Below are 25,225 nucleotides of genomic sequence, written 5' to 3' on the forward strand. Positions count from 1 at the left end.
TACTATGGAGAAGGTGAGCACGTATTTCACACTGAGCAAACAGTCCCCCCCACGGTCAGAACAGGGGATTGAATGTGTCGTGATATCCTCAGGGATCGTTTCAGTCTGTACGTGGTCTTGATAAACAGGTTTGGAGTACAGGCGGACGCCCACACATTTCTGCCTTCAAAGAAGAAGTGTTTGATCTCAATCTCTTTGTTAGAAATAGTTTGCTTTGTGGAGAAAGAACACGATAAAATGAAGTGGATGTGCTCACAAATGTGTTTAAAGTGGATGTACTCACAAACGTGTTTATTTACAAACGCAAACACGCATGCCCATGCACACACACACACGCACAGAGTAGGACAGACACACACACACAAATACACAAGCTTAATTACACACATACATGGAGACAGGCAGATACTCTTACACAGATAGATACATACAAATACGGACACACAAACACATACAAATACATTGAGACAGAGCGACAAACATATAGGGACATGCGGAGTAGACACACACACACACACACACACACACCCGTGCACGCAGATATTCAGATAGACAAACACAAACACGTGCACAGGTATGGAGGCATACAGAGAAACTGTCAAACCTTGAAACACATACACAAGCAAACGCAGACCGATAGACAGGTAAACACACAAATACACACATCATGACACACAAACGGATAAGCACAGAGAGACGGACTCACTTATACAAAGAGAATAAGAGAGAAAAGGTGAGGGACAGAGCAGGGGAGAGAAAAAAGTTGGCTAATAAAATACTTTTTATTTTGACTATGTCAGAAGGACAGGTGTATGTAGATCTTTGTAGTTTACACAATTTAACGGTTTTCAGCTGTGCAGAAGGTATTCACAGCAGAAACACCAGGTCAGCGGCCACTGAACCAACCTCACAAAACATATTTGCCGTTATGTTCATAACGTGAAAGACGACAACACTGACGAGAGACAACAAATGGTTTGCGATGAAAGTATTTCAAGACTAATTTGTTTTGTCTCTGAGACATTAGACTACTTTACCTGCCTCATGTGTGTGAGTGTTTAAACAATTGGCCCTGGTTTGTTAAAAGAACTCATTTTAAAAATCTGAGACAGATTCGTTCCACAATAATCAAAGTTCCATGGTAGACGACAAATCCGATTCACGTGCAAGGGAAATAATCTAGTCTAGGTCAGCAGCAGACATACAGTTACCTCCCGCTCTCTTCTCTCTTTCTCGCTCTTTTTCTTGTTAATAACATAACCCTGTCGAATTTGCTTTATCAATTTTTACTGAAAGAAAACGGAATGTACAGAGAGTAAAAGAGACATGAGGTCTTTGACAGAGAGCAACTAAACATGTACAATAATCAGTAAGAAAGATCAATGTCGACAATACAAGCATGTAATAATATCTTTATTATTCCAGTACAATATACTAAGCATTTGCAATGTGATACAACATCACTGCATAAAATGTAACATTCATAATTTTAACACAGAAACGCTGTCAAAAAATTAGCTGGGAAGGTAATTTTGACAATGCAATTTACATAGAGACACCAATAACCACATTTTTTTTTAAAGATTTGTATTTATTTTGATTAATCGACAGTTAAGTCGTAGATTAAATTTTAAGGCATTGGTGTGTGTACAAAATAATCTGTAATCAAAGCTTCTTGTTTAGAAATTAACACTGGATGAGAACATCAAAGCAAATGAACACATTTACCGATAGAGTGTAGTTAGTACAATGAGCACTGAGCACCAGTTTAATTACATACACAGGGAGAGTGCTGATACAATAGTAAGGCAAAGTCAAAAATGCTTTAATAAAATGTTGAATCGTGCGCAATCAAAAGAAACTTTTCGAAAAAAAAGCTTGTGGCTTCCTAAAATGTGACCAAAGAGGCAAGTGTGACAACAAATGTAAATATAGTGACAGATAGATGTGTAATAAGCAAAATGTTACTTGATATCGATACAATAACGATTTATCGGCCCGTCTTTGATATCAGACGAGAAATAAGCTTTAATGTCCAACAGAGACCGCCTGTAGCGGTAGTGAACAAGGACCGCAGCTTCTTTTGTCATCTCACTTTAACAAAAAGAGGTTTTAAAAAACAAAAACAAAAGCACTGTCATTGTCAAGCTGACGAAATGGCAAGCCTCGTATTTCTTTTCAAATAAGCATACAACTTTTATGTTACAATAAATAATGTTAATTAAATTAATTAACAATGTCAGACAAATGAAAGTAAATAAAACATCAACAATGCCTTTTGGAGCACAAATCATACAATTTTGGTAATCTAATGACAGATTTAAAAAAACGAACGGAACGAGTCATTGCTATTGTTAAAAAAGATTTTTCAGATTAAAAATATTCTTTTATTATTAGTTTATGAAACGAGAGAGAAAAAGATGGTATGCTTAAATGTTTTACATACTACAAATATTGTCTATGTGTTTGATTGTTCTAGACACGAATTATGTGGATACTGCTTTGCTCCATGCGGTTTACACTTTGTTGCGCTTGCCCTGGGTACCCATAATTATCATTAGTGTAGGCAACAAACCAGCGCATGTTTCTATAAGGCGAACTCTGTTTAATGTTTAGTATCCTTTCTGTGCATCGTGTACACGGCACATAGTAGGAGTAGAGCAAAATAAACTGTGGTGCATGCCCATGCCTATCCCTGTATGCATTGTAGAGACGAGGAGCGAACTCGTCAAGAAGAATATCCTCCGAGTGTGTTTGTGGATTAAGAGGCAAAGCTGCTAGAAAATTGTCGTACTGATTGCGCATGTCATATATCCTTCTATATATCTTTCTGGAAATCACAAGATTTGTGTTGACATGAGGGCGTTGAAAATATTTCGTATCCGCATCACCAAGCAAGACGAATCCAGATTGTCTGTCAGGAGAAATCAGGCCTTGGTCTATTAGAGTATTTCTGATGGAACTGATTTCTATCCTTAATTTTCTTGTCAGCTTTCTATTATTTAACGGCACAGTTATGCTGTAATGCAGAAGAACAGCAAAAAGCACTGCTATTACCACACACTTCATTTTGGTTGCGTCCAGGTTTAAATGTGGATTTCGGCTGAAAAGGGAACGACAAATTTCAGGTTAATCCACACCTTGCGAACATAGCAATTGCAGTCTAGTTGTTTGTAAGAAATGTAAAAGCATTTTTCTTTGACTGTGCGTGCGTGTGAGATAGAGATATCCAAAAACAATTTTTTCACTGGCTTTTAAAATGCATCTTTTTGCTATTTTAAAACGGTTATTTTAAGCCATTTACCTTAAACGTAAGGAGATATGGAGACTGACTAAAGCGTCCTTCTGTAGAAATGATGAAAGCTGCTTCGCCAACACAGACTCCCGTTGTTTATGGAGCTTTTCGAAATTTATTGGTTTTCGTGAAGCGGTCATTAACCAATCGAATATAGATCATAAGAAATTCTAATTTAAATTTTAAACCTTGATTAACTGACTTATCTTCGACTTCGCACTCGAGCAATTTTCAGTTGAAATTCCCTTGAAGTGGTATTAACTGGCTTTATTCCTATTATAAAATCCCACAACATCTTGCTGCAGTAGTTCCCTTGTAGACCTTAAGACTCTTATCAATACATTCTGATAAAATATATCTTTCCGGTGACGGTGCACCCACAGACGCACAATAAGTGATGTCCACGCCTGTCTTCATGTCCACTTGGATCTTTGTTCATGTCTTCTTAACGTTTTGCATGCTCTCTATGCACATTCCTGTTTACTTCTTTTGCTCACATGTCAGCATGCATGAGCTGTGGATATGTGCGAGCAGTCTTCTCTGTTTCTGTATGTGTGTGTGTGTGTTTGTGAGGGGAGAGCAAATAGTGCGTGAGAGTGCTACTCATCTCTCTTATCCCACGACCATCTGCTGTGATCTACTTGAACAATTATTGTGCAATCAAATGACAATGAGCTGCATCCAGCAGTGTTCAATACCTCGTATCTCGACCATTCCATACGAAACCTTTTCAGGTTCTTGTTTCCCATTCACCATGATTTCTGTGCCGTTATCTTCGTAAAGGGTTTCAGATCACTCAACAAACCTTGTCAAGGCGATGACACCTCTATGGGGTCAAATAAATTCAACTACTTTTTAAGCATGCCTGCATGACTGTGTCTATGAAAGAAGTAGACATCTTCTAGGCTATGTTCGGCAGATACAAACGAACCACGACTGACACTATCTCTGCCGGAATTTATAACTGTAACGACACGCATGGTCTGTCAGGTATCGCAACGAAGCACGTCCTTCTGGTTCGGTGATCGATACCCTGAGTAAAGACTCTTCAGTTCTCTCACCCCACCCCATAAAAATAAAATAAATAAAAGAAAGAAACTTGCGGGTGAACACTGTTCTCTAGTTTTCTCAAATATTCCCTAACTCTCACACAGCTAAAATACTTTTCACATTCATTCTCCCTATTCCACAAGAGTTCAAAGGGGGTTAACAAACACTGGGACTGAGAGGAGTGTGAGAAAAGTGACTAAATGTGTGGATGAACACAGATTTCTGCTGTCACATAAAACACTTACATGTTCATTTTTTTCTATTAATTGTGTTATGATTCTTGTTTGAATGTCATATTTGTATGTGACATGCATACTCTGACAGATAAAATTAAGACTTATTTCTGGCTTCATTGGCTAATGAATGTGAAAGTAACTAAAGTGTTCTCTTCTGTAAGGAAAGATATGAAGGACAAAGTCAAGCGAAATTTTTATTCAGATAAATAATTATGATCTGATGCGAGAGTAATTTTGCAATTTTCTCTACATCCTCGTCATTGTGCACGAAACCTTATGAAAGGTTAACTGAGTTCAAAGTGCCAAAGACTCAAAGTTTATCGAGATTTGAGAAGGATTATGAAACTAATAAAGTGTCTTCAAGTGGTTTCAGTCCTATCGCTGATGCACCAGTCAAAGTCACATCCTGAGCTTGTATCCCGATGAAGTCTTTGAGCCCCCTAAACCTCTAATCAGAGAATTAATCCTCCTCATCCTCCTCATCATCATCATCATTGTCGTCGTCGTCGTCGTCCGTCAGCCGTTTTAAGTGACGTATCTCCGATTGTCAGCGAGGCCTGACGGTATTACCACGAAATCTCGACATCTTTCTCTGTAAACAGGAAGACTCAGTATGTCTGCAGTCTGACGACATTGACCTCGTATTAACCTCGTACCTCGGCACCTTTTCCGGTTGTCGTTCCTGTCAAGGCCTCAACTTGTCCTCAATTTGTCGCACACTCTTCTTAATACAAAGTCCTCAGCAATCAATGCGATGGTGATACAGAAAGAAAGGAAAGTCTGTACGTCTCTCCTGTTTATTTATCTTCGTTGATTCCCTCTTTCATGTATTGTTTTGCTTGTTCTTAATTGAGCAAACAGCTCCATCACCCTCACTCAAAATGAAAAAAATAGAACATGTTCAGGGGTAGTCTTACAAGTGTTTCAGTTCGATATATTCAGATAATAAGTTTGAGGTTTTTACCAATCGTAGAGAAGGGCCTCAGAGAGTATAAAGACAAGATAGAGATGCGTTATCCTTTGTTAACCTGGTGACCTTTGTTGTGTCTGGCAGGGGATTCAGTCTACGGCCTGTCAGTCAGGTGCATTGTACCAGACAACCAGTCAAACTCAATATGATCGTGACTTGCCAAATGTTTTAAATCATTTATACGCACGTTTCGAGAATCATGATTTCCTGAGAAAGTTAGGGACCTTGGACAGACGTTTGTCTTCGATGATAATATAATAATTTCTCAAATCGATGTAACGGAAATACTCAATGATGGGCCTGATGGCATCTGTGGGCGTGTCTTACACTGGTGTGATGTTCAGTTGCGTGCAGTTTTTCAACACCTTTTTCGAACTGCCTCTCGACTCAATGCTCATTCCAGTAATCTGGAAACTTTCTATCATCCACCCACTCCCCCCTCCCCAGAACGTTAATCCTAATCAATCCTAATGATTTCGACCAACAGCACTAACCTCCCTCGTAATGAGACATCTTGAGAAAACTGTAAAAAAAAATCTTATCCTGAAATCCTAACAGAAAGTAAGTTGGACCCACTGCAATTGGCTTACAAGAGAGGGAGGGGCGTTATCAGCCCTGATGTTTATCATATACAATAACAGCTTCAGAGATACGGGGGAGAATGCCTGCCTCATGAACTTGTCTGATGATACTGCATTGTTGACACTTTTGCTGGGACATAAGAAAGATCATGGTAATACTTTCTGGAGTTAAATGCAGATAAAACAAAAAATAAATATAAGCTTCAGGAGAATCAAAGATGATATAGTTGCTCCAGGTATGATACATAAAAAGGCGGTGGAAACGGTTTGCTCCTACTGGTACCTAGACACTGCATTTTGATTGCCGGCCTAAATGACTAGAAACTTTGATCGAATCGACTTAGTTTGGAAAGACACACAGTAAAATCATGTAACAGTTTAAACACAAATTTTTAAAGAACATAGTAATTTACTGATAAATATTATTGTAATCAGGAAACAGTAAGTACGACACAACATAACAAACGCGTGATGCTCAATATAAGAAACTTTATTCATGTATATTACAAGCTACAGAAAACTAGAAAATATCGAAGTATAGTGGCGGCTACTAAAGACCACCTACCCCCAGAAAAGTCACTAAGGACTTCTGGGTGGTAGCGTCTACAGAGACTGTTTAGTCCTGAAAACCAGTCTCGGAAATCTTCGATACAACATTGACACATAGTTACGAAAAACATAGGCAAAAAGTCATGAATAAACAAGATATTCTGAAGTTTAATTATTAAAATTAAAAACAAATTAATAAAAATATGACTTTGAGTTAAAAGTAACTTGACATTTCAAGAACAGAAAACATGAGTGCTAGCTGACAGGTCATGAGTTGCATCTATAGTCCACATAACAACAGTCACCACTATTTCAAGAGGAAGGCAGTAATTTTATAATTATTGTAAATATAAAAGAATAGTATTACACAAGAATTCAACAAAGCAAAACACATTATACATCTGTGAGGAACCCACTAGCGATTTTCAGTTTCGCTCTGACAAAATATGATACCAGTGAGGATTGAGTGGGGGACGTGGGGTCCACATTTCTACCCTAAAAAATGTACAAAAAAAAGAAGTAAAAAGAGTTATATCTTAATAAAAGTGAAGTTAAAATCAGTGCAAGACTATGTCTATTTCTGTAGTCTTTACACACATTAACATGCAAGACTTCAAGATTGTCTACTGCATGTGTTCTCACTTCCTTTGTTCTATTTCGCTGAACAGTGAGGGCCTCTTGAAAAAGTCGACTTTGAATACGCGGATATCATCGGCCTTCAACCAAGCAACTTTCTGCTTAGTTGTCTGGGCATTAATGTAATCCACATTTGTACTGTCTCCTACATTATACCCAACAAACCACTTCAGACGACCCCATGCTTTACTACGATCACTTTTTAATTTTATTATTCTACCGGTACAATCTTTACACGGCATGAGATTAGAGTACAAGAGAATAAACTCGGGGTAGTGATTATACCTAATCTTGTACATGCTATAAAGATCTGAAAATGACATGAGAAGGGTGTCCTCAGAGTGAAAACGTCCCCCGGGTCGAGCTACCAATAAATTGTCGAAGGTATTTCGATCCCGATTTTCTCCTAACGTGATGAGAATTGGGTTAGGCTGGAAAGAATCGACAGAATTCAACAAAGTGTCGTCGCCTAGCAGTATAAAGGCAAATTGCCTTCCTCTCTCAATCATTTTTTTATTCAGTAGATCACCCCTAATTTTCTTGACCAGCTCGTTCAAGTTGGCGTATAGTTGATTCTCGTTATCTGCAAGCTGTCCACACATCATTGAAAGGCCTCCATGGCAGTGGAGAAGTACTATCACCATCACTGACAGGAGAAGAACCTTCATTTTTGTTCTAATAACTCGAAGAAGATAAAATGCAGCTGAAAAATACAAAACAATACAAAATGTGTCAGTCTTCGTTACTAATTTTACTTCCGTGACATGCATAGCGACATTTGAGTAGTCGAGGTTCTTTATTGAGTGAAAATGTTCGTTTATTCTAAACTGTATTTTGAAATACGGAAAAACGACCATGTGACACAATGTGAACTGTCTGACTTCCTTCTCCGTATATGCTTTAGAATATCTTTTTCTAAAAATCATCTGTTCCGAATTAATTTAGCGACGCTGATGATTAATGTTGAAAGAGGATCCTAGTGATGAACACTACTCACCTGGAAGGAGAGGGAAGAAGCAAGCGGCCTCTCGTTATACGAAGTGCAAGTTGATGTCAAGGCAGACGACTGCTGACGATGTTCTGGAATATGGTGGGGATTGTCAGGCCCTTTAGTGCGGGCTTAAATATGGCGAGACATTATACTCAAGACTCATTAGTGTGCAGTCTCAAGACTTTGAGTTGTGATCAGGATAAGACGTTTACTTCTACACCAGTGAGAAGAACTAATCCACTTAAGTCCCTCGACAAAATCCCTAATCCTTCGCCGAATTAAATGTAGCCACAAGGGCGAGATGTCTCAATGCAGTCTCGCACAGATTGTGTAAAAATGCAGAAACAAGAAAAACTATTACAAGTCCTTAAGCTGGAAGAACACTGCCTCCAGTCAGTGACGACCTCCTGCACCATTATCACACAAGGCAGTGACTGTGTCATCCCAAAAGTGGTTTCCATAAGGAACTTTCTCCAAAGTTCGTGTCTTTAGGTTCTAATTTATAGTGATCTTTTCTTAACTTCCCCTTACGTTGTGTTGATAGTTTTGAAATTAAAATCTGGAATATTCATATGACTAGAACCACCCTGATTTGGTATTTAACCATTTTTTTTTACAAAATGAAGTAAGTCGTTTTGAAAGCTGTTTTTCCAATCTGTATCATAGATTAACAATTTAATGTCCTTTGCGCCGGGGGTAGCCAGGAGCTTGAAGAATGTACTATGTAAGAAAAAACCGTGTTTTTTCACTGGTGATGCTTTGGGAAAATAACTGCCGGCAGAGAGGCAAAGGACACGATCACGAGATCGAAAAGAAAGTATAAAGGCAAGATAAAGCTGCGTTACAGTGCTGGTGACCTTTGTTGTGTCTGGCATGGGATTCCGTCTACGGCCTGTCAGTCAGGTGCATTGTACCAGACATGTCTAGCTCCATGATCAGGACTTGCCAAATGTTTTAAAGACTTTATACGCATATTTCGAGAATCATGATTTCCTGAGAAGTTAGGGACCTTGGACAGTCATTTGTCTTCGATGATAATATAATAATTTCTCCAGTCAGTGTAACGGAATCACTCTAGAGGGTGAAGGTCAAGAATGAGACCTGATGTCATCTGTGGGTGAGTCTTACACTGGTGTGATGTTCAGCTGGGTAGAGTTTTTCCAACAAAGTTTCGAAATAATAATACTTTCTGGAGTTAAATGTAGAAAAAAACTAAAGAAATTAACATAGACTTTAGAAATTCAAAGTAGATATTCTTGCTCCAGTGTGATACGTAGAAAAGCTGTTGAAACTGTTTGCTCCTTCTGGTACTTAGCCCTAGGCACTGTATTTTGATTGCCAGCCTAAATAACTACAAACATCGAATATATCGATAAACGTGTGTGTGTGTGTGTGTGTGTGTGTGTTTAAATATGTTTTTGTATAGCAAAAACAAAACTTTGATCGAATTGACTTAGTTTGGAAAGATACACAGATAGTGAAATCGTGTAACAGATAAAACACAAATTTTTAAAGAAAGAGAGTAATTTACTGATAAATACTATTGTAATCAAGAGACAGTGAGTACGACACAACATAACAAATGCGTGATGCTCAATATAGGAAACTTTATTCATGTATATTACAAGTTTTAAAAAAAACCTACAAAAAAAATACCGAAAACCTCCTACCACCAAAAAAGTATTTAAGTGACACCTGGAGAAAAACGAAGCAAAACACATTATATGTCTGTGAGGAACCCACCAGCGATTTTCAGTTTCGCTCTGACAAAATATGATACAGTGAGGATGGAGTAGGGGACGTGGGGTCAACATTTCTACCCTAAACAAATGTACAAAAACAAAGAAGTAAGAGTTCTATAATAAAAGATAAGTTAAATTCAGTGCAAGACTATGTCTATTTATGTAGTCTTTACACACATTAACATGCAAGACTTCAAGATTGTCTATGGCAATATGTTTTGTCTCTTCCTTTGTTCTATTTCGCTGAACAGTGAGGGCTTCTTGGCGAAGTCGACTTTGAATACTCGGATACCATTGGCCTTCAAGCGAGCAACATTCTGCTTAGTTGTTTGGGCATTTAATGTAAGTTATAGAGCTACTTTCTCCTACATGATACCCAACAAACCACTTCACACCAGTCATATTCGTAGCAAGACCAATTTTGAAATTTATTATTGCAGTGGTACAATCTTCGCACGGCATGAGATTAGAGTACAAGAGAACAAACTGAGGGTAGTGATTATACCTTTTCTTGTAAGCGTTATAAAGATGTGGATACAGTTCCTGGAGTAGGATGGTCTCAGAGTGAATCTGTCTGTTCTGAGAGGGTAAAGCTACCAATAAATTATTGTAGATATTTGGATCCGTATTTTGTCCGGCAGCGATGAGAATAGGGTTAGGCTGGAAAGATCCGACAGAATTCAACAAAGTGTTGTCGCCTAGCAGGACAAAGGCGAATTGCCTTCCTCTCTCAATCATTTGTTTATCCAGTAGATCACTCCTAATTTTCTTGACCAGCCAGTGCAAGTTGGCGTATCGTTTATTCTCGTTACCTCCACCTGTGCACCCATCATTGAAAGGCCTCCATGGCAGTGGAGAAGTACTATCAGAAGCACTGACAGGAGAAGAACCTTCATTTTTGTTCTTATAACTCCAAGATAAAATGGAACTGAAAAATACAAAACAATACAAAATGTGTCAGTCTCAGTTACTAATTTTACTTACGTGACATGATATTTAAGTAGTCGAAGTCCTTTATTGAGTGAAAATGTTTATTCTGCACTGAAATACTAAAGAGCGGCGATGTGACACAATATGGAATTGTCTGACTGCCTTCTCAGCATATTGTTTAGTACTTTAGTTTTCTAAAAATCATCTGTTCTGAATTAATTTAGCGACGCTGGTGCTGATTATTTTTGAAAGAGGATCGTAGTCATGAACACTACTCACATGGAAGATGAGGGAAGAAGCAAGCGGCCTCTCGTTACACGAAGTGCAAGTTGCTGTCAACGCAGACGACTGCTGACGATGTTCTGGAATATGATGGGGTTGTGAGGCCCTTTAGTGAGGGCTTAAATATGGTGAGACACTATACTCAAGACTCATTAGTGTGCAGTCTGACGACTTTGAGTTGTGATCAGCATTATTCAACAGTTATTATCTCCGCCATTCCACATGCCACCTTTTCCGGTTTTCGTTCCTGACAAGGATTCAACTGACTTCAAGTCTGTAGAATACTGTTCTTGAAAAATTATATAGTGCTCAAAATTCAGTGGGATGTCACACCTATAGTGTCAAAGAATTTCCCGAGTCTGCACTCGTTTATTTATCTTTGTTCATTCCTTTTTTTCTGTATTTGTGTTTTGCTCGCGCGCTTTTGTGCTTGTTTGTGGGTTGATGTGGGTGACTGACTGAATGAGTGAATGTGCGTTGGTCTTGACTAACCACGTGTGCTGTAATTTAATTAGACAGAAGTATTTACTTTTATTTGTGTTTTTTTAACAAAAAAATGATGCTTAAGCACAAATAAACTTGTCCTTCATTGAGTAATCAGCTTCATCTCCCTCGCTCAAAATGAGAACTAGAACACGTTCGGGCTTAGTCATGCAAGTATTTTGAGTTGGATATTCTCTTGATAATTAGTTTGTTGTTTTTATTCATTCATAGAGGAGCTAGTACATTTTGATATCTGTAGGAGTGTATCTCGAGAACGAAATGAGATTAATCATTGAAATAGTTCCTTACATTTACCTAATCATCAGAAAAATGCATTCTGTTAGACCTTTCTAAGTAAGCTTATGCCTGCTCACACACAGAGTCGAGGTAAGAATGCACGTTACGGAGAGGATCAAATGAGTCAAGAAGAGGAAAAGCTAACAGAGACCGTTAAGACAGAATGAAAGAGAAAACGATGGACAACCATCAGAACCACTTTCTGTAGGTTTATCCGCGTATCACCGATGGAAAGCAGATGATGAGCTGTCATGAAGCAAGCCCTCTGTAGACTCTAGAGATATGGGGCTTAAGGGTTTGGTCGACTTCAGGAGGATGTAACAACAGGATAAGATATTTACTTGCACACCAGCGAGAAGAACTAATCCAGTTAAGTCCCTTGACGAATTCTATAATCATTAGATGTAGGCACAAGGGCGAGATGTCTCAATGCAGTCTCACACAGATTGTTTAAAAATAGGCAATGATACCACACCATCATCACATCTTAAAATATCAGAAATACTGAGTAAAAACAGAAGAAATAAATCAGATAAGCTAACGTTCTTAAGTTGCAAAACAGAATTTACTGTTTCAAGCTGCAGAAAGTTGTCACAGTGACGAAGAAAGTTTATAAAGGATATTAATCATCAGAATACTCATAATCTCTAATGACAAAGTTTCTTCTTAATTATTGTCATTTAGCGATTGAGCAGTTCAGAAACAAGAAAAACTATAAAATGTCTTTGAGCTTGAAGAACACTGCCTCCAGTCAGTGACGACCTCCTGCACCATCTGCACACAAGGCAGTGACTGTGTCATCCCAAAAGTGGTTTCCATAAGCAACTTTTCCAAAGATCGTGTCTGTAGGTTCTCATTTATAGTGTTCTCTTTTAACTTCCCCTTATGTTATGTTATTTGATAGTTTTGAAGTTAAATTGTGGAATAGTGATATGACAATGACAACTCTGATTTGGCATTTAACCATTTTTTTCCATAAAATGCAGTGTCTTTTTTTTATAGTTATTTTTCCTATCTGTAGTACAGATTAGCAAATTAATCAAAGTCCTTTGCTTATCACGTGTAAATGATCAGTAAAAATTTCAAATGCTTCCATAACCCTTAAATTGTAAAAATAGAAAAAAAAATCTACAGGAAGACAGTTTTTCGCTAATAAAAATATATGTAAAATATTTTACACCGCAAATTATTACATACTTCTCAGCAATAAAATGATCTGATGGTGAATCAACCACAGAGAAGCAAGTGACAGAAAAGAAAAGAAAAGCACTGGAGCTTACGTACAAGACATGGACAAGTGCTCTAAATTCTAAGCGAAGTAAGCAATGGAAGATAACAAACAGACCTGACAAATTTTCTCCCTTGTATACTTTACTTGTGGGTCCGTCTCAACATTCTAAGTTATACCGGTTACCTACGTCAAGCTGACTACACAACAAACCTAGTGAAAATGGGATGGGAAACAAATGATGCTCACATACCAAGATAAATATGAAAAGTAAAGCTTTTTGAGTTCGCTCACAATAAAACTTTAAAATCAGGATTTCCAAGAGGCAGCCTCCACTGATGCTCTCACTGGACGATCAGACATATCAGCCACGTTATTTGTTATTTGTGCATTGTTACAATTTTATGGACTGACGATTTCTTAATAAATTAAATTTAATTTAAATAAACTTAAGTTAAATTTTTTTAAAATCTAAAAACAAGTACATTTGTCAGAGGAGCACCTGTCCAAAGACGTCAGGGGCCGGTACTTTGCCTACCCCTGTCATACAGTCTACAGAAAAACTTCTCTCTTGTATTTTGTGATGATCGACAGAGAGGCTGACAAGCTGACTGAAAGACAGACGTAGACTGACAGACTAACAGACGGACACGAACGAGTGGAACGCTTGCTACAGTTCGGTAGCGAAGGGAGAGACTTTGGCAGATGATGGCATTCTGTTATATCGTTATGTCACAGTAACATGTAACGGCTGTTTGTAACTGTAGGAGTACAACGAATGGTTGGAAATAACATTATGTCATTATGTTGGTGTAAGTTACCAGGACTGGATGTTGCGACACTACTAAACGTGGAATTATCACTACTCGTTTATCTTCACATTTAAACAAAAGAAAACCATGGAATTGAGTTTTTTCCCCTTTTATTTTAAGTTTAAGATCAAACAGAATAGAAAAATACAATAGTAGAAATACCAACATAAATCACTGTGCAGTAGATAAAAATCAACAGCAATACTTCATGTTCATAATGACTTGACCACAGGAAAATGCAATACAGCTTAATACTTATGAAAGTAAGTTCAGCATATATTGATGCTTAATTAATACATACAAAGACCAAGGACACGTGAAACAGTTTTCTAAGAAAAGTTTTATCATCAGGCGAATAAGGGGATTGGAAGGAATGCACAGTTTTATAACAAAACACACCTGCAATAGATATCACCTGCAGCTTTTAGAAGCCATCAGCGCTGACATTTTTAGTATAATTATAATTGTAATGGTAATAATATCATCGTGTGACCGAAGTACTGTCTTGAGGAGTATGAAAAACTCCTGGTGGGTTTGGAAGAGAAGGAGTTGTGAGTAAAGCGACGACATCTACACAACGCTCATCATGAGCCTCATTAAAGACATCATTGACTGAGGGGACTGGCATAGTTATTTTAACAATGTACATAGGATGTGTAGGAAACAGTGACACTAGGTAAATAACTGACTTGGCAATTGCTTCTGAGAAATAAAAACAAATCGGTTAAAGAGAATTTAATAAGGCTACACAGTCTTCTCATTCAAATGAGCCTTTCTTCCATCAGCAACATCACTGCTGGTGCGAACAATAAAATGGCAGGTAAAAACATTAGAGAAGTGATTATGTTTACAAGTCAATAAAAAATAATATTGTAAGAATTCTAAAAGTTTTAACCATAGTTAATGGTTAAAAATGGGATAAACAATTATTAACAATTATTAAAATATATTGCTAAAAATATCATATAAAACATGAAATAAGAGAAACGTGTAAAACATGTGTTACAACATTTCATTAATAAGACGACAAAAGTCAATAAGAAACAAGACAATCTGCTTTTTATGTACTCATAGGGATAATACCACTTACTACAAGCATTCGCTATTGTTTCTTTCTGTTGATTATGTTAGGAAGAATACACACATATTTTTTATGAATGCTGTTACCTTCAAGTATTTTGATATATTGACTTAATGTTCTTCTAACGGAATGTATTATAAAAAAGCGTGGTCTTATTTTTTCTCTATTATTTAAACCAACAAAAAGAAGTGTCTTTTGTTAGATTGGTGTTTGCAGCTTTTTTCATTTATTGTCTTAAGACAAATCATTACTACAGAAAGACAAAGTTTAGAACAAGTTCATATTCTTTTTTGTATTTATTGTAAAGTAGGATCTTTAGTTCCATTAACATGTAAGACATATGCCGTTATCCTCAAGCTTTTTAGTATTAATTATAGTATTCTTCTCATTAATATATTTTGCACGATTGCTCTTTCTAATTTGTAAGCAACGAACCAGAGTGGCGAGGTGTTTTCGCTAACAGTGCGGTTAATGTTTCCAAAATTATTTATTATTTTATCGGTACACACATCACAAGGCATATAGTATGAGTACAAAAGAATGAAATCCGGAGAATGTCTGTGCTTTTCTGTGTATTTGCTGACAAGTGCTGGGAGTTCTGCCAGGAGAATGTCCTCAGAGTGCATGTCTTTAAGACGGGGCCTCTTTGGATATTTGTATGTGTTTGTACTTTCGAACGGCCGGGCTGCCAGAAAATTATCGTACAGACTGTGGTTCATTGTTTGATCAGATTTTGTGATTAGTAGTAATTTGAGCTCAGCAGGCAATTTGAAATTTTGAAAATATGTGTGACTGTTGTCGCCGAGCAGCAAAAATCCAAATTGACTGGTAGCGTTGATCAGCTTATTTTTGAAACAAGGATGACTTTATATGAATCGCCAGCTTTACTAATTCATCTTCAATATTATAATGTTGCCTTTTCGTCACTTGCTTCTTTGTGATAGACCCGCCATGACAGTATAGCAAAACTGTCAGAAGGACCGAGACGACAAGAACTTTCATCGTCGTTGAGTTGGAAGAAGATAGCTGAAAACAAAATGATGAGTATTGTTGTCATTTTCTTCTGTAACACCAATAGTATGTGGGCTGAAGTTTTATAATATGACTTCTAAGCATGATTATATAATCACCAAGGTTTCAGAATACTGCCGGTTTCTCATCACCTTTTTCATTATCATAGAATCAAACGTCGTTTTAAATACTGTGAATAATTACCTATTTAGCTGTGATGTGAACACCACCGTATGACCCTCGGAGGAAGTGCAGAAAGACAATTTATATTTCCAACCAAATAATGTGGAAAGCGGGTGAAAACGGAATAGGGTTAGGCGATGCTGCCTATGCAAATTGCACCGACTGTTTAAATAATTCGTATATTGGTATTACTTCTTCTTTTTTACTTGATTGTAACTGTGAGAAAATTAATTTACTAACCTTGAAAACGAGTTTCTTTCACAAAAGCTGCTTTTGGGACGAGTCTCGAGTCACTAAAGTAAGTTTCTTAACAGGTGATGCAGGCAGGAGTTGTCATCAACGATTAGAGGCGACGTGTTGCATGCTGGGATCCATTCTAAATGTTGCCTGCACGTCCTGGAATCTCATTAGCCGATTAAAGGTGGCTTAGAAGGAATTTTTATTAATTTCCTGTCTACAACAGTCTTGATCCTTGAAATTTGATGTAGCCAACAGTTTAATTAGACTTACGTGATTTGTTAATCAACATTATAGTTTTTGTAGAAAACCTCGTGGTTCTTTCATAAATGATACAATTTTTAAAATTATAAGTATTTTTAGATATTGTCTGTTTCCCATCACTTCCTGCAATGATTCTGTGTGCTGTGGCCTTTTTCATATTTCTTGACATATTTTTGTCACATTTTATAGGTTTTGTTTATTTATAAGAACAAGCTTTAGTTTGGAATTTGATATACAAGTTGTAGTAGAGTGTTTTATCACTTTTTCTGGATGTATGTAAAGAAACTGAAAGTAAGTGATCCATCTTAACCTAATTCGTAGCAAATCGGTTTCGAAGCAAAGCTAACAAGGTTTATTAAAGATTATATTAAGTGGTGTCAGGTGGCTAATTTCCACCACTTATGTTCTAGTTAAAAATCCCGCATACGCTTGCATCCTGCTGCAGAAATCCCTTCCTGACCTGTTTCTGATGAGAGGTGTGCTAGATGTCTGACATCTTCTGCAGGTGTCGGTGAACCACTAAGTCTCTACAGCTCATCCTAAAATAATATTTACTTGCTGGTTGAACAACAACATGAGAACTGTACAGAATTAGTGTGGCAGTGTTTCAGTTTCTAGTCCTATATACTCCTCTGTCTTTTGTCTCAGTGTCCTCTATTCTTTCCTCGAATTAGCAATATTCTTTTTATTGTAGCCACGTAATATTTTTGAAATGATTTTCGGTCACATGTTTAGGATTAACTTTGTTAAAGAATTAGCTTTGGTTTGTTACAAAATTTTAAAAGTTCACATTGTTTTATTGCTTTTGTAGGATATATATAAAATACATGATGTCTGAAGAAAGTGTTGGTAACATGGCCTAGCCAAATTAGCGCTTTGTTCGCTTTTAGTTTTGAGTCCACAGTTAACCCGATAAATATTAAAACATTCATAGCAAAAACTCTTGAGCAGTAGAAACAGAAACTGAAATCAGCATAACTTTTTATTATTATTATTGATGCATAAATCAGCATGGCGAAACTAAAGATTAGATGGTTGATGAACAGTCTCCACAACAACTTGATAGCACGTAACATGTTTACTAGTAATTACTATTGTAATCATTACACAGTAAACGTATCTAATACTTGTCACCTTCATGACAAAAAAATAATTTTCAAAAAAATTTAAAATAATGTGAAGCAAAGCGGTTATATCCATACAACAAAAATATAAAAAAATTAAAAATACACAAAAGAGAGAGTGCTAGAATATACATTTCAAGACCTAGCAAGGCAGCTGGAAGAGTTTAACATAATACGTAAATAATGCTCAATAAAAGAAAACTACATTGATGAATAAAGCACGTACTATTGGCAGAAAATAAAAAAGCAAAGAAACGAAAATGCGCTGACAAAGGGTAGGCTAGATGATGTCAGTGTAGTCATGTCTACTGTCTCAGTGTGTAGACCTTTAAAAAAGCTTTGGTTTTTATACAACACTGACAATGAGCTTGTGAAGCAGTATCACATGGACGTGAACAAATGGGATTCAACCAACGCATACATTTAACAACTTAAAAACTTATTCAAGAAATTATTAGCAATGAAATAAAAAAGTAGGTTGAAAAAACGAGAACCGTTAGGTTAACAGTCTTTCAAGATTTGTGTCTATAGCCACATAAATAGCAGTACTTACTAGTTCATTATTTGTGTCTATAACCATGAAAAGCAGTTTTCTATTTAGAAACCAGTAGGAGTAACATTGTGTGTCATTCAAGTATGAAAACACATGAAGTTTTGAGGCAGACAATAGCAATTTCATTTTGGCAATATAAGAAAAAAAATGAAATAGGGGAAGAGGTGGGAGTGAAATCTCGTTTTTCATCCCGAAAATGTACGAAAAGAAAAAAATAAAACTTGTGTATCGCAATGAAAGTTAAAATCAGTGCATAACATTTATTTACTTCTTCTGTCGTTAAACACTTTAACTAGACAAAAAGAGAGACTTCAAGATTGTTTACTGAATGTGTTCTCTCTTCCTTTGTTCTATTTCGCTGAACAGTGAGGGCGTCTCGAGAAAGTTGACTTTGAATACGCGGATGCCATTGGCCTTCAAGCGAGCAACATTCTCTTTAGTTGTCTGGTCATTAATGTCAGGCACACGTGTACTGTTTCCTACATGGATACCCAACAAACCACTTCACACCAGGCATTTGTGCACCACGACTATTTTTTGAATTTATTATTTCAGTGGTACAGCTTTCACACGGCATGCGATTAGAGTACAGGAGAATAAACTCAGGGCTGTGATCATGCTTTTTCATGTAAGCTTTATAAAGTGGATACAGTTCACTGAGAAGGATGATCTCAGCGTGACGCGGTCCTTTTGGTATAGCTACCAATAAATCATTGTATCTATTTCGATTCCGGTTAAGTCTGGCAAAGAGGAGACTAGGGTTAGGGCTGAAAGATCTGACAGAATTTAACAAAGTGTCGTCGCCTAGCAGCAAGAAGGCAAACTGCATTCTTCCCTCAATGATTCCTCGATTCAGTAGATCATCCCTAATTTTCTTGACCAGCTCGTGCAAGTTGGCGTATCGTTGATTTTCGTCATCTCCACCCTGTGCACCCATCATTGAAAGGCCTCCATGACAGTGGAGAAGTACTATCAGAAGCACTGACAGGAGGAGGACCTTCATTTTTGTTCTAATAACTCGAACAAGATAGAATAAAACTGAAAAATAAAAACAATATGAACTGTTGATGTTCGTTTTTAATTTTGGTTTACATGATATTCATTTCAGTAATCAAAGTACGCTGTATTTTTGAAACTCAAAAGCTATCCTTCAATGACAAACATGACTTCTCTTGGTATTGTTAAGCTTATCGTTCGCTTTAGATCATTTGCTAGACACATCTTTTGAATAAACTTCGTTAGGCTGCTGCTGATTATTTTGTCAAGAAATTTCTTGTCGTAAAGAGAAAAAGTTGCTTACCTAGAAAAAAGTTGGGCTAGGTTGCGAATGCCTTGTGTTAGACCAGGTGCAGGTTGATGAGAAGACTTCAGACTTCGACGATCCAAAAAGGCTGCATTAGCTTAGTAGCGGATTAAAGATGATTTTCGCTTTATATATGGGTTGAACATTATCATGCTGGTTAATTTCTTCCTTAGAATCGTCACAAAGCTCTTCCGAACGGTTGTGTTCCTTCTATATTTGATACATTTTGATTAATAAAAATTAATCAGCTTTGAGAGAATTAGTAATTAATGTAAACATTTTCAATCATCATCATCGTCATCGTCGTCGTCGTCGTCGTCGTCGTCGTCACCATACCACACTACATCCCCATCACCACGTTCCATGAATGTCATCCCATCTTGGGACTGAAGAGAAGTAAAAAAAAAAAAAAACAAACAAACAAACCCAAAACTATCGTAAGTGGACTGTTCCAAACATTTTAAACGTTTATGTAACCTCTTCTTTTTTCTGAATCGCTGTAAATAGATTTGGACTCATGTGAATAGGTTAAGAAACACCATTTAAGCTTTTGTGAAGATTATTTTCATTTTATTGAAACATTCTTCGATTTATAAAGTAATTTTTGTTAATATATCAGAAGCAGATCTCATTTTTCATTGCCATATTTGAAACAGTCCATTCTCAAGTAAAAATATCTTTGTTTTGTTTTGAAATTTAAAACAACGCAATGTTTATTGTTCTGGGATTGTCGCTGACAGGTGACATGGTGTGCACGTGTTGAGTACCCATATTCATCCCAGCACTTTTTCCCACTGAGACACGCAGGTGCCAGACAGTAGGTGCGGGCAATGGAGGCTGTTTTGAATTTCTATTGGACCTTCACGAGTTGTGAGAATTTCAAGCAGTGTCATGTAACTTTTACGAGTAGCCCTTTGATGTGAGTAAATTATTGTTTCTTTTTCATTTTCCTGTATTTACAGTAACAAGTGTTGTGAAATTCCTTTTCTAGTTAAAAACAGACAGCCTGTACGAGACAGGTAAAGTTTGTCTTTGCTCAGGATCGAAAGAAAACGCAAAGGTCCGATGATGGCGAGAGTGGCCCGGATGTGAGTGTCAGGGACAACGACTTTCCTGAGAATGTAATGTATGAGTACACAGTTCATAGAAGGTGTAATTAAAACTCGGCTTGAGGATCATGTTAAGTGGTGTCCAGTGACTAAATCCATATTATGTTCTAGTCAAATAGTCTGCCTGCTGTTGCATGATACCTGAAACCTGTTTCTGATGAAAGGTGTGCTACATGTCTGTTCCACATTTTCTACCTGTGTCTGTTTACTATTAACTTTATACAGTTCATCCCAAAGTTGGTTGAGCAAGAAATTGAGAATTGTAGAGTTAAGTAAGCGGCAGACAGTATTGATGTCGGTGGTTCGGTTTCTATCCCTATACTCATGTCTCTGTTTCCCTGTCTCATTGCCTTCTTTAGTATGTGTGCTTCCCTGTCCTTCATTATTCGTGTCTGTCTATGTGCTTGCCATTACGAACATGCATGTGTTTGTGCGCACACACACGAGTCATTCCTTTTTCTGACTCATAAATTCCCACGATAGTAGTAACAATACAGTGAAGGCGGAAATAAATTAGAAAAACATAAAACTTTCAAAAATTTTATTTGTTAATTATCCAAACATGGATTACCGTGTAAACGTTTCTTATTTCTGCAGAAAAAAGAAGTCGTGCAATAATTCATGAGCAAAGGGCTTTCATAGACAATGTTAAGATATAGGAGTGGAACTCTATTAACTTACAGTCTCACACTCTCTCTTTCCACTTTTACACACACACACACACAATAGTTGTAGTAGATTAATTACCACTTGCAGGGTCTGTGTCAAACAACAGAAGAAGAAGGTAAGAGGGAAAAAGAGAGAGGGAGAGACAAAGGCAGAGAGAAGTGGTGAACACATTTGCTGCTTGAAAACTTCTCTCAATATATCATAATCAACGGCTCCTTCTTAGTAAGAGAACACATAATTATTTCAATGTGATTGGGGTATGTTTCCACAATTTAAGAAAATTATAGATGATGATTACACTGACTTTAGGATACTTGTTGCTATTGCTGCCCTCCTAAAACTCTTTTTAGAAAACTACATGTTAATTTGTTTATTTCTAACTTTATTTTTTTCTGTGTCAGCTCAGGTGTTAGGGTTCAGCTCCTAACACTTCCAGGTACCTTATAGTCTGTACGGTCCTCACGTAGATCGTTTCTCAACCTCCAAATATAATTTAATTATAATTATAATAAGTAACATATTTTAGTAAAATAATATCGTAAATAATATATTTAACGCTCACAGTCATGCTTTCGTCAACATCTGGCCGTCAGAGAGTAGATAAATTTTACTATACGACTAAACTGCAAAACCTTTATCTGTTAGTATTGAAAATCCATGTGAAACATTTCTCGAGTTCATCATGAGGAAATACAGCAGAAGGACTTTCCTTTTCTGATGCTTCAGTAAACCACTTTAAAAAGATTTTGCAATTTCTGTGGGAAGACACTGTCTTAAACGTAGGAAATCAAACATTTAAATATATCCCGAATGATTAAAGAAAATCTTATTTAGAAGGAGTTAGGCAAGTGGTACTTAAATGAATTTCAGACTAAATCTTTGTGAAGTAGGAAGATAAAATAAACTAGATTCCAGTTTCGTAGCGGTATACACACTGAGGTAGGAATTAGAAGCGTTTTCAATAGGTGTGATCTGTCCGCTACAGTCCGATTAACGGGATGGATACAATTTTAATAACTGAATATTGCAAGTGGTAAACATTTCCCTTGTACTCTTGTGTGCTCAGTCACACTGAACAACTTTCTAGACGATAATGAGTTTCTCGGAAGTGAAACTAAGTTGACTTGAGAAACACGTATCTGAGTTGTTGACTAAATTCGCGATTAAATTTCTTGTTGATATCTATTTATAGCGTCAAAATACTCTTGTCTACCAGTATAAATCATGAAAAGAATTTTTATAATGTATATATACATTTACAAAGGTAATTAAACGGTCAAGAATAATAACTGGTATCGATGTTAGCAAACGCTAAATGTTTCAAAACCACTCAGTAATGGCCTCGGTAATGTTAAAGTCAAAAACAAACAAAATGATTAACTTCACTATACAAGGAACACATGACACTAACCCTTCTCTCTGTAGTATAAGTCTTTGATCAAAATGTTTTCGTGTCACACATGGTTATAAAGCTTCCAGCAATCAGAAACATGATACAGCCATTTGCTGTTGCCGCTCTTCGTGAGCATCAGACCACGTCGAACACAGAAGACAGAATAAAAGAAAAAACAACAAACACTTGGAAAAAAGGCAAAAACCTTCAAAAATATGACAATGATTTCAATACATTATATACTATTCCCCAAATATAAATACAGTCCGAAACTTACATAAAAATAAAAAATAAAGAACCGAATCACACACCCAACAAGTTTTACACGAATACAGGACATTATTTAGCAGTCTGGTCAGGACTTCAATACCATGCTGTAGATTGTAGAAAATGAACAGGTGTTCCTCCCGTCACATGAAAGGACACGCTCGCAGTAACGATGAGTGTCTGGACGAGATTATGAGTGTGGGAATATTCGTCAGCACATGAATATACGGCTCTCTTTGAAAAAGCCTTGTAGAGGTGTATGGTAACCTTGACTTATGTAATTGGAAGAAAAGGTAGTTCCACTATCTTTCTGTCGAGTGGGAATGGTGTATCAGACACCTCGTCAGTCCAGCACTTTGTGTGTGTGTGGTCTCTTACCTTCTCTCCCTCGATATCTTATTTATTTCCAGCCCTTAACTGAGTCGGGTACTCACCCTACGACTGGGTCAACTAGCGGTAATGCACTGCGTGTCTGTACCCAACTCCAGCCTAACTTATCAACTCCCCTACTGATATAGTTATCGTTTTTTTATCTTTTGAAAATTATTTATAGTCATTCAGAACATAAAGCGGCTTTCTTTTGAATTCACTGATGTTTGATGTCGTTTATCTTTCATCAATCTTGGAATACTGAGGCATAAAAATCAACAACAGTTTAAAATATTTCTTTAACGCTTGAAAAATGATTATTTCGGAACCTTACGAGGTCAACTGTGTATTGAGGCAAGATAAGTTTTACCGTGGATTGTCGGTTTGAGAATAAATACTACAACAAAGATGACAATGATCAAGATCGAGCAATGCCGCTCAACAACTGAAGGTCCGAAGAATGTATACCGACGAGAACGAACTTCCTTTCTTTAAGTCAGTAATATTTTTTTCTCCAGCATTCCAGCGTTCTAAATATTGCTGTGAGAAATAAATCGTTTAAATAGATAAACCCGTGATTTTCTTAAGTCTGATGCCTCTTTATGGTGTGATAATCCATCATTCCTCGAGAGGGTAAAAATTTATTTGTGAACACATTTTTTTTCAATATGATGGACGAGATGCTTCTACTGTCGTGATACTTTATTCTTTGTAGCTGAAGTGTTTCGTAGGTTACACAACAATCTACGAAATTCTTTTCTAAATGTTTTACCGCTTAAACAATACAGATAGAAATCAATGGAGTAGTTGACATGATATACAAGTATTGTAACCGAAAGAACAAAATTAAGGACTGCGTATTTTTCAGTGCTGAGATGAGCGTCCATGAAAAAGAACTGGTAGGTCAGTGAATACATAGCAAAAGGCGAAGTAAACAAAATGAAGGAAAGAGAGGTAACTATTAATGTTACAGTCATCGATGTCGCTCTTCTTTCCCGAGAGTTGATTTGCTGGGAGGTCAGTCCTCCTGTAGAGGTAGAAAAATTACCCTGAATGGAAACTGTCACTGTCTTGATTAACACTACGTTCGAACCTATGAGAACTAGAAACGGAATCAGGGTACAAGCGAACAGGAACTCAATCACGTACCAATACTTGAGGTAGAATGTGTTATAAGACAGATCAGTGTAAGTAACTGAACACCATGTGAACTTCGTGATGTTTCCCCACACTCAGTGTCATCACCTGAAATCCGTAGAGAATGTGAGACTGCAGCAGCAAGGAGAAGCAAGCGAGAAGAACAACAAAAATTCGAACTCTTTTCTTCGTACACACAGAGTTCACTCGATGAGGCCAAATCACCGAAGCGGATCGCTGCATCGCCATGGCAGCGAGAAGCCAGGATGAGAAGAGGCCACTGGACAGGGACAACCAACGGTCTATTTTGCAAACAGTATCGTCCAAGGGCAGAAAAGTCGACTCCGAATTGAAACATTATGTATCTTCGCAGTCCATCGGTGTACAGGACTACGAGGTCTGATATTGCTAAGACTGAGAGATAAAAAGGTAGACTGGCATGC

General features: G+C 37.1%; 1 protein-coding gene and 3 long non-coding RNA genes across 4 annotated transcripts; all 4 read right to left on the bottom strand.

Annotated features, from left to right (window-relative positions):
- Positions 1-1,270: 1,270 nt before the first annotated feature.
- LOC112560755 lies at positions 1,271-3,458 on the bottom strand. Its single transcript, XM_025232803.1, has 2 exons — positions 3,305-3,458; positions 1,271-3,103 (listed from the first exon to the last, which is right to left on the bottom strand). The coding sequence occupies exons 1-2, from the start codon at positions 3,433-3,435 to the stop codon at positions 2,476-2,478; spliced, it is 759 nt and encodes a 252-aa protein (XP_025088588.1). The 5' UTR covers positions 3,436-3,458; the 3' UTR covers positions 1,271-2,475.
- Positions 3,459-6,606: 3,148 nt separating this feature from the next.
- Positions 6,607-8,715, bottom strand: LOC112560816. The gene is made up of 2 exons (XR_003098605.1): positions 8,315-8,715; positions 6,607-8,020 (listed from the first exon to the last, which is right to left on the bottom strand). It is a non-coding gene; the product is annotated as an uncharacterized LOC112560816 (long non-coding RNA).
- Positions 8,716-10,666: 1,951 nt separating this feature from the next.
- On the bottom strand, positions 10,667-12,075 carry LOC112560600. The gene is made up of 3 exons (XR_003098558.1): positions 12,061-12,075; positions 11,260-11,546; positions 10,667-10,978 (listed from the first exon to the last, which is right to left on the bottom strand). It is a non-coding gene; the product is annotated as an uncharacterized LOC112560600 (long non-coding RNA).
- Positions 12,076-17,822: 5,747 nt separating this feature from the next.
- On the bottom strand, positions 17,823-19,986 carry LOC112560543. Its single transcript, XR_003098553.1, has 2 exons — positions 19,836-19,986; positions 17,823-19,573 (listed from the first exon to the last, which is right to left on the bottom strand). It is a non-coding gene; the product is annotated as an uncharacterized LOC112560543 (long non-coding RNA).
- Between the last annotated feature and the right edge of the window lie 5,239 nt (positions 19,987-25,225).

The sequence above is a fragment of the Pomacea canaliculata genome, linkage group LG3, assembly GCF_003073045.1.
Source record: "Pomacea canaliculata isolate SZHN2017 linkage group LG3, ASM307304v1, whole genome shotgun sequence".
Classification (NCBI taxonomy): domain Eukaryota; kingdom Metazoa; phylum Mollusca; class Gastropoda; order Architaenioglossa; family Ampullariidae; genus Pomacea; species Pomacea canaliculata.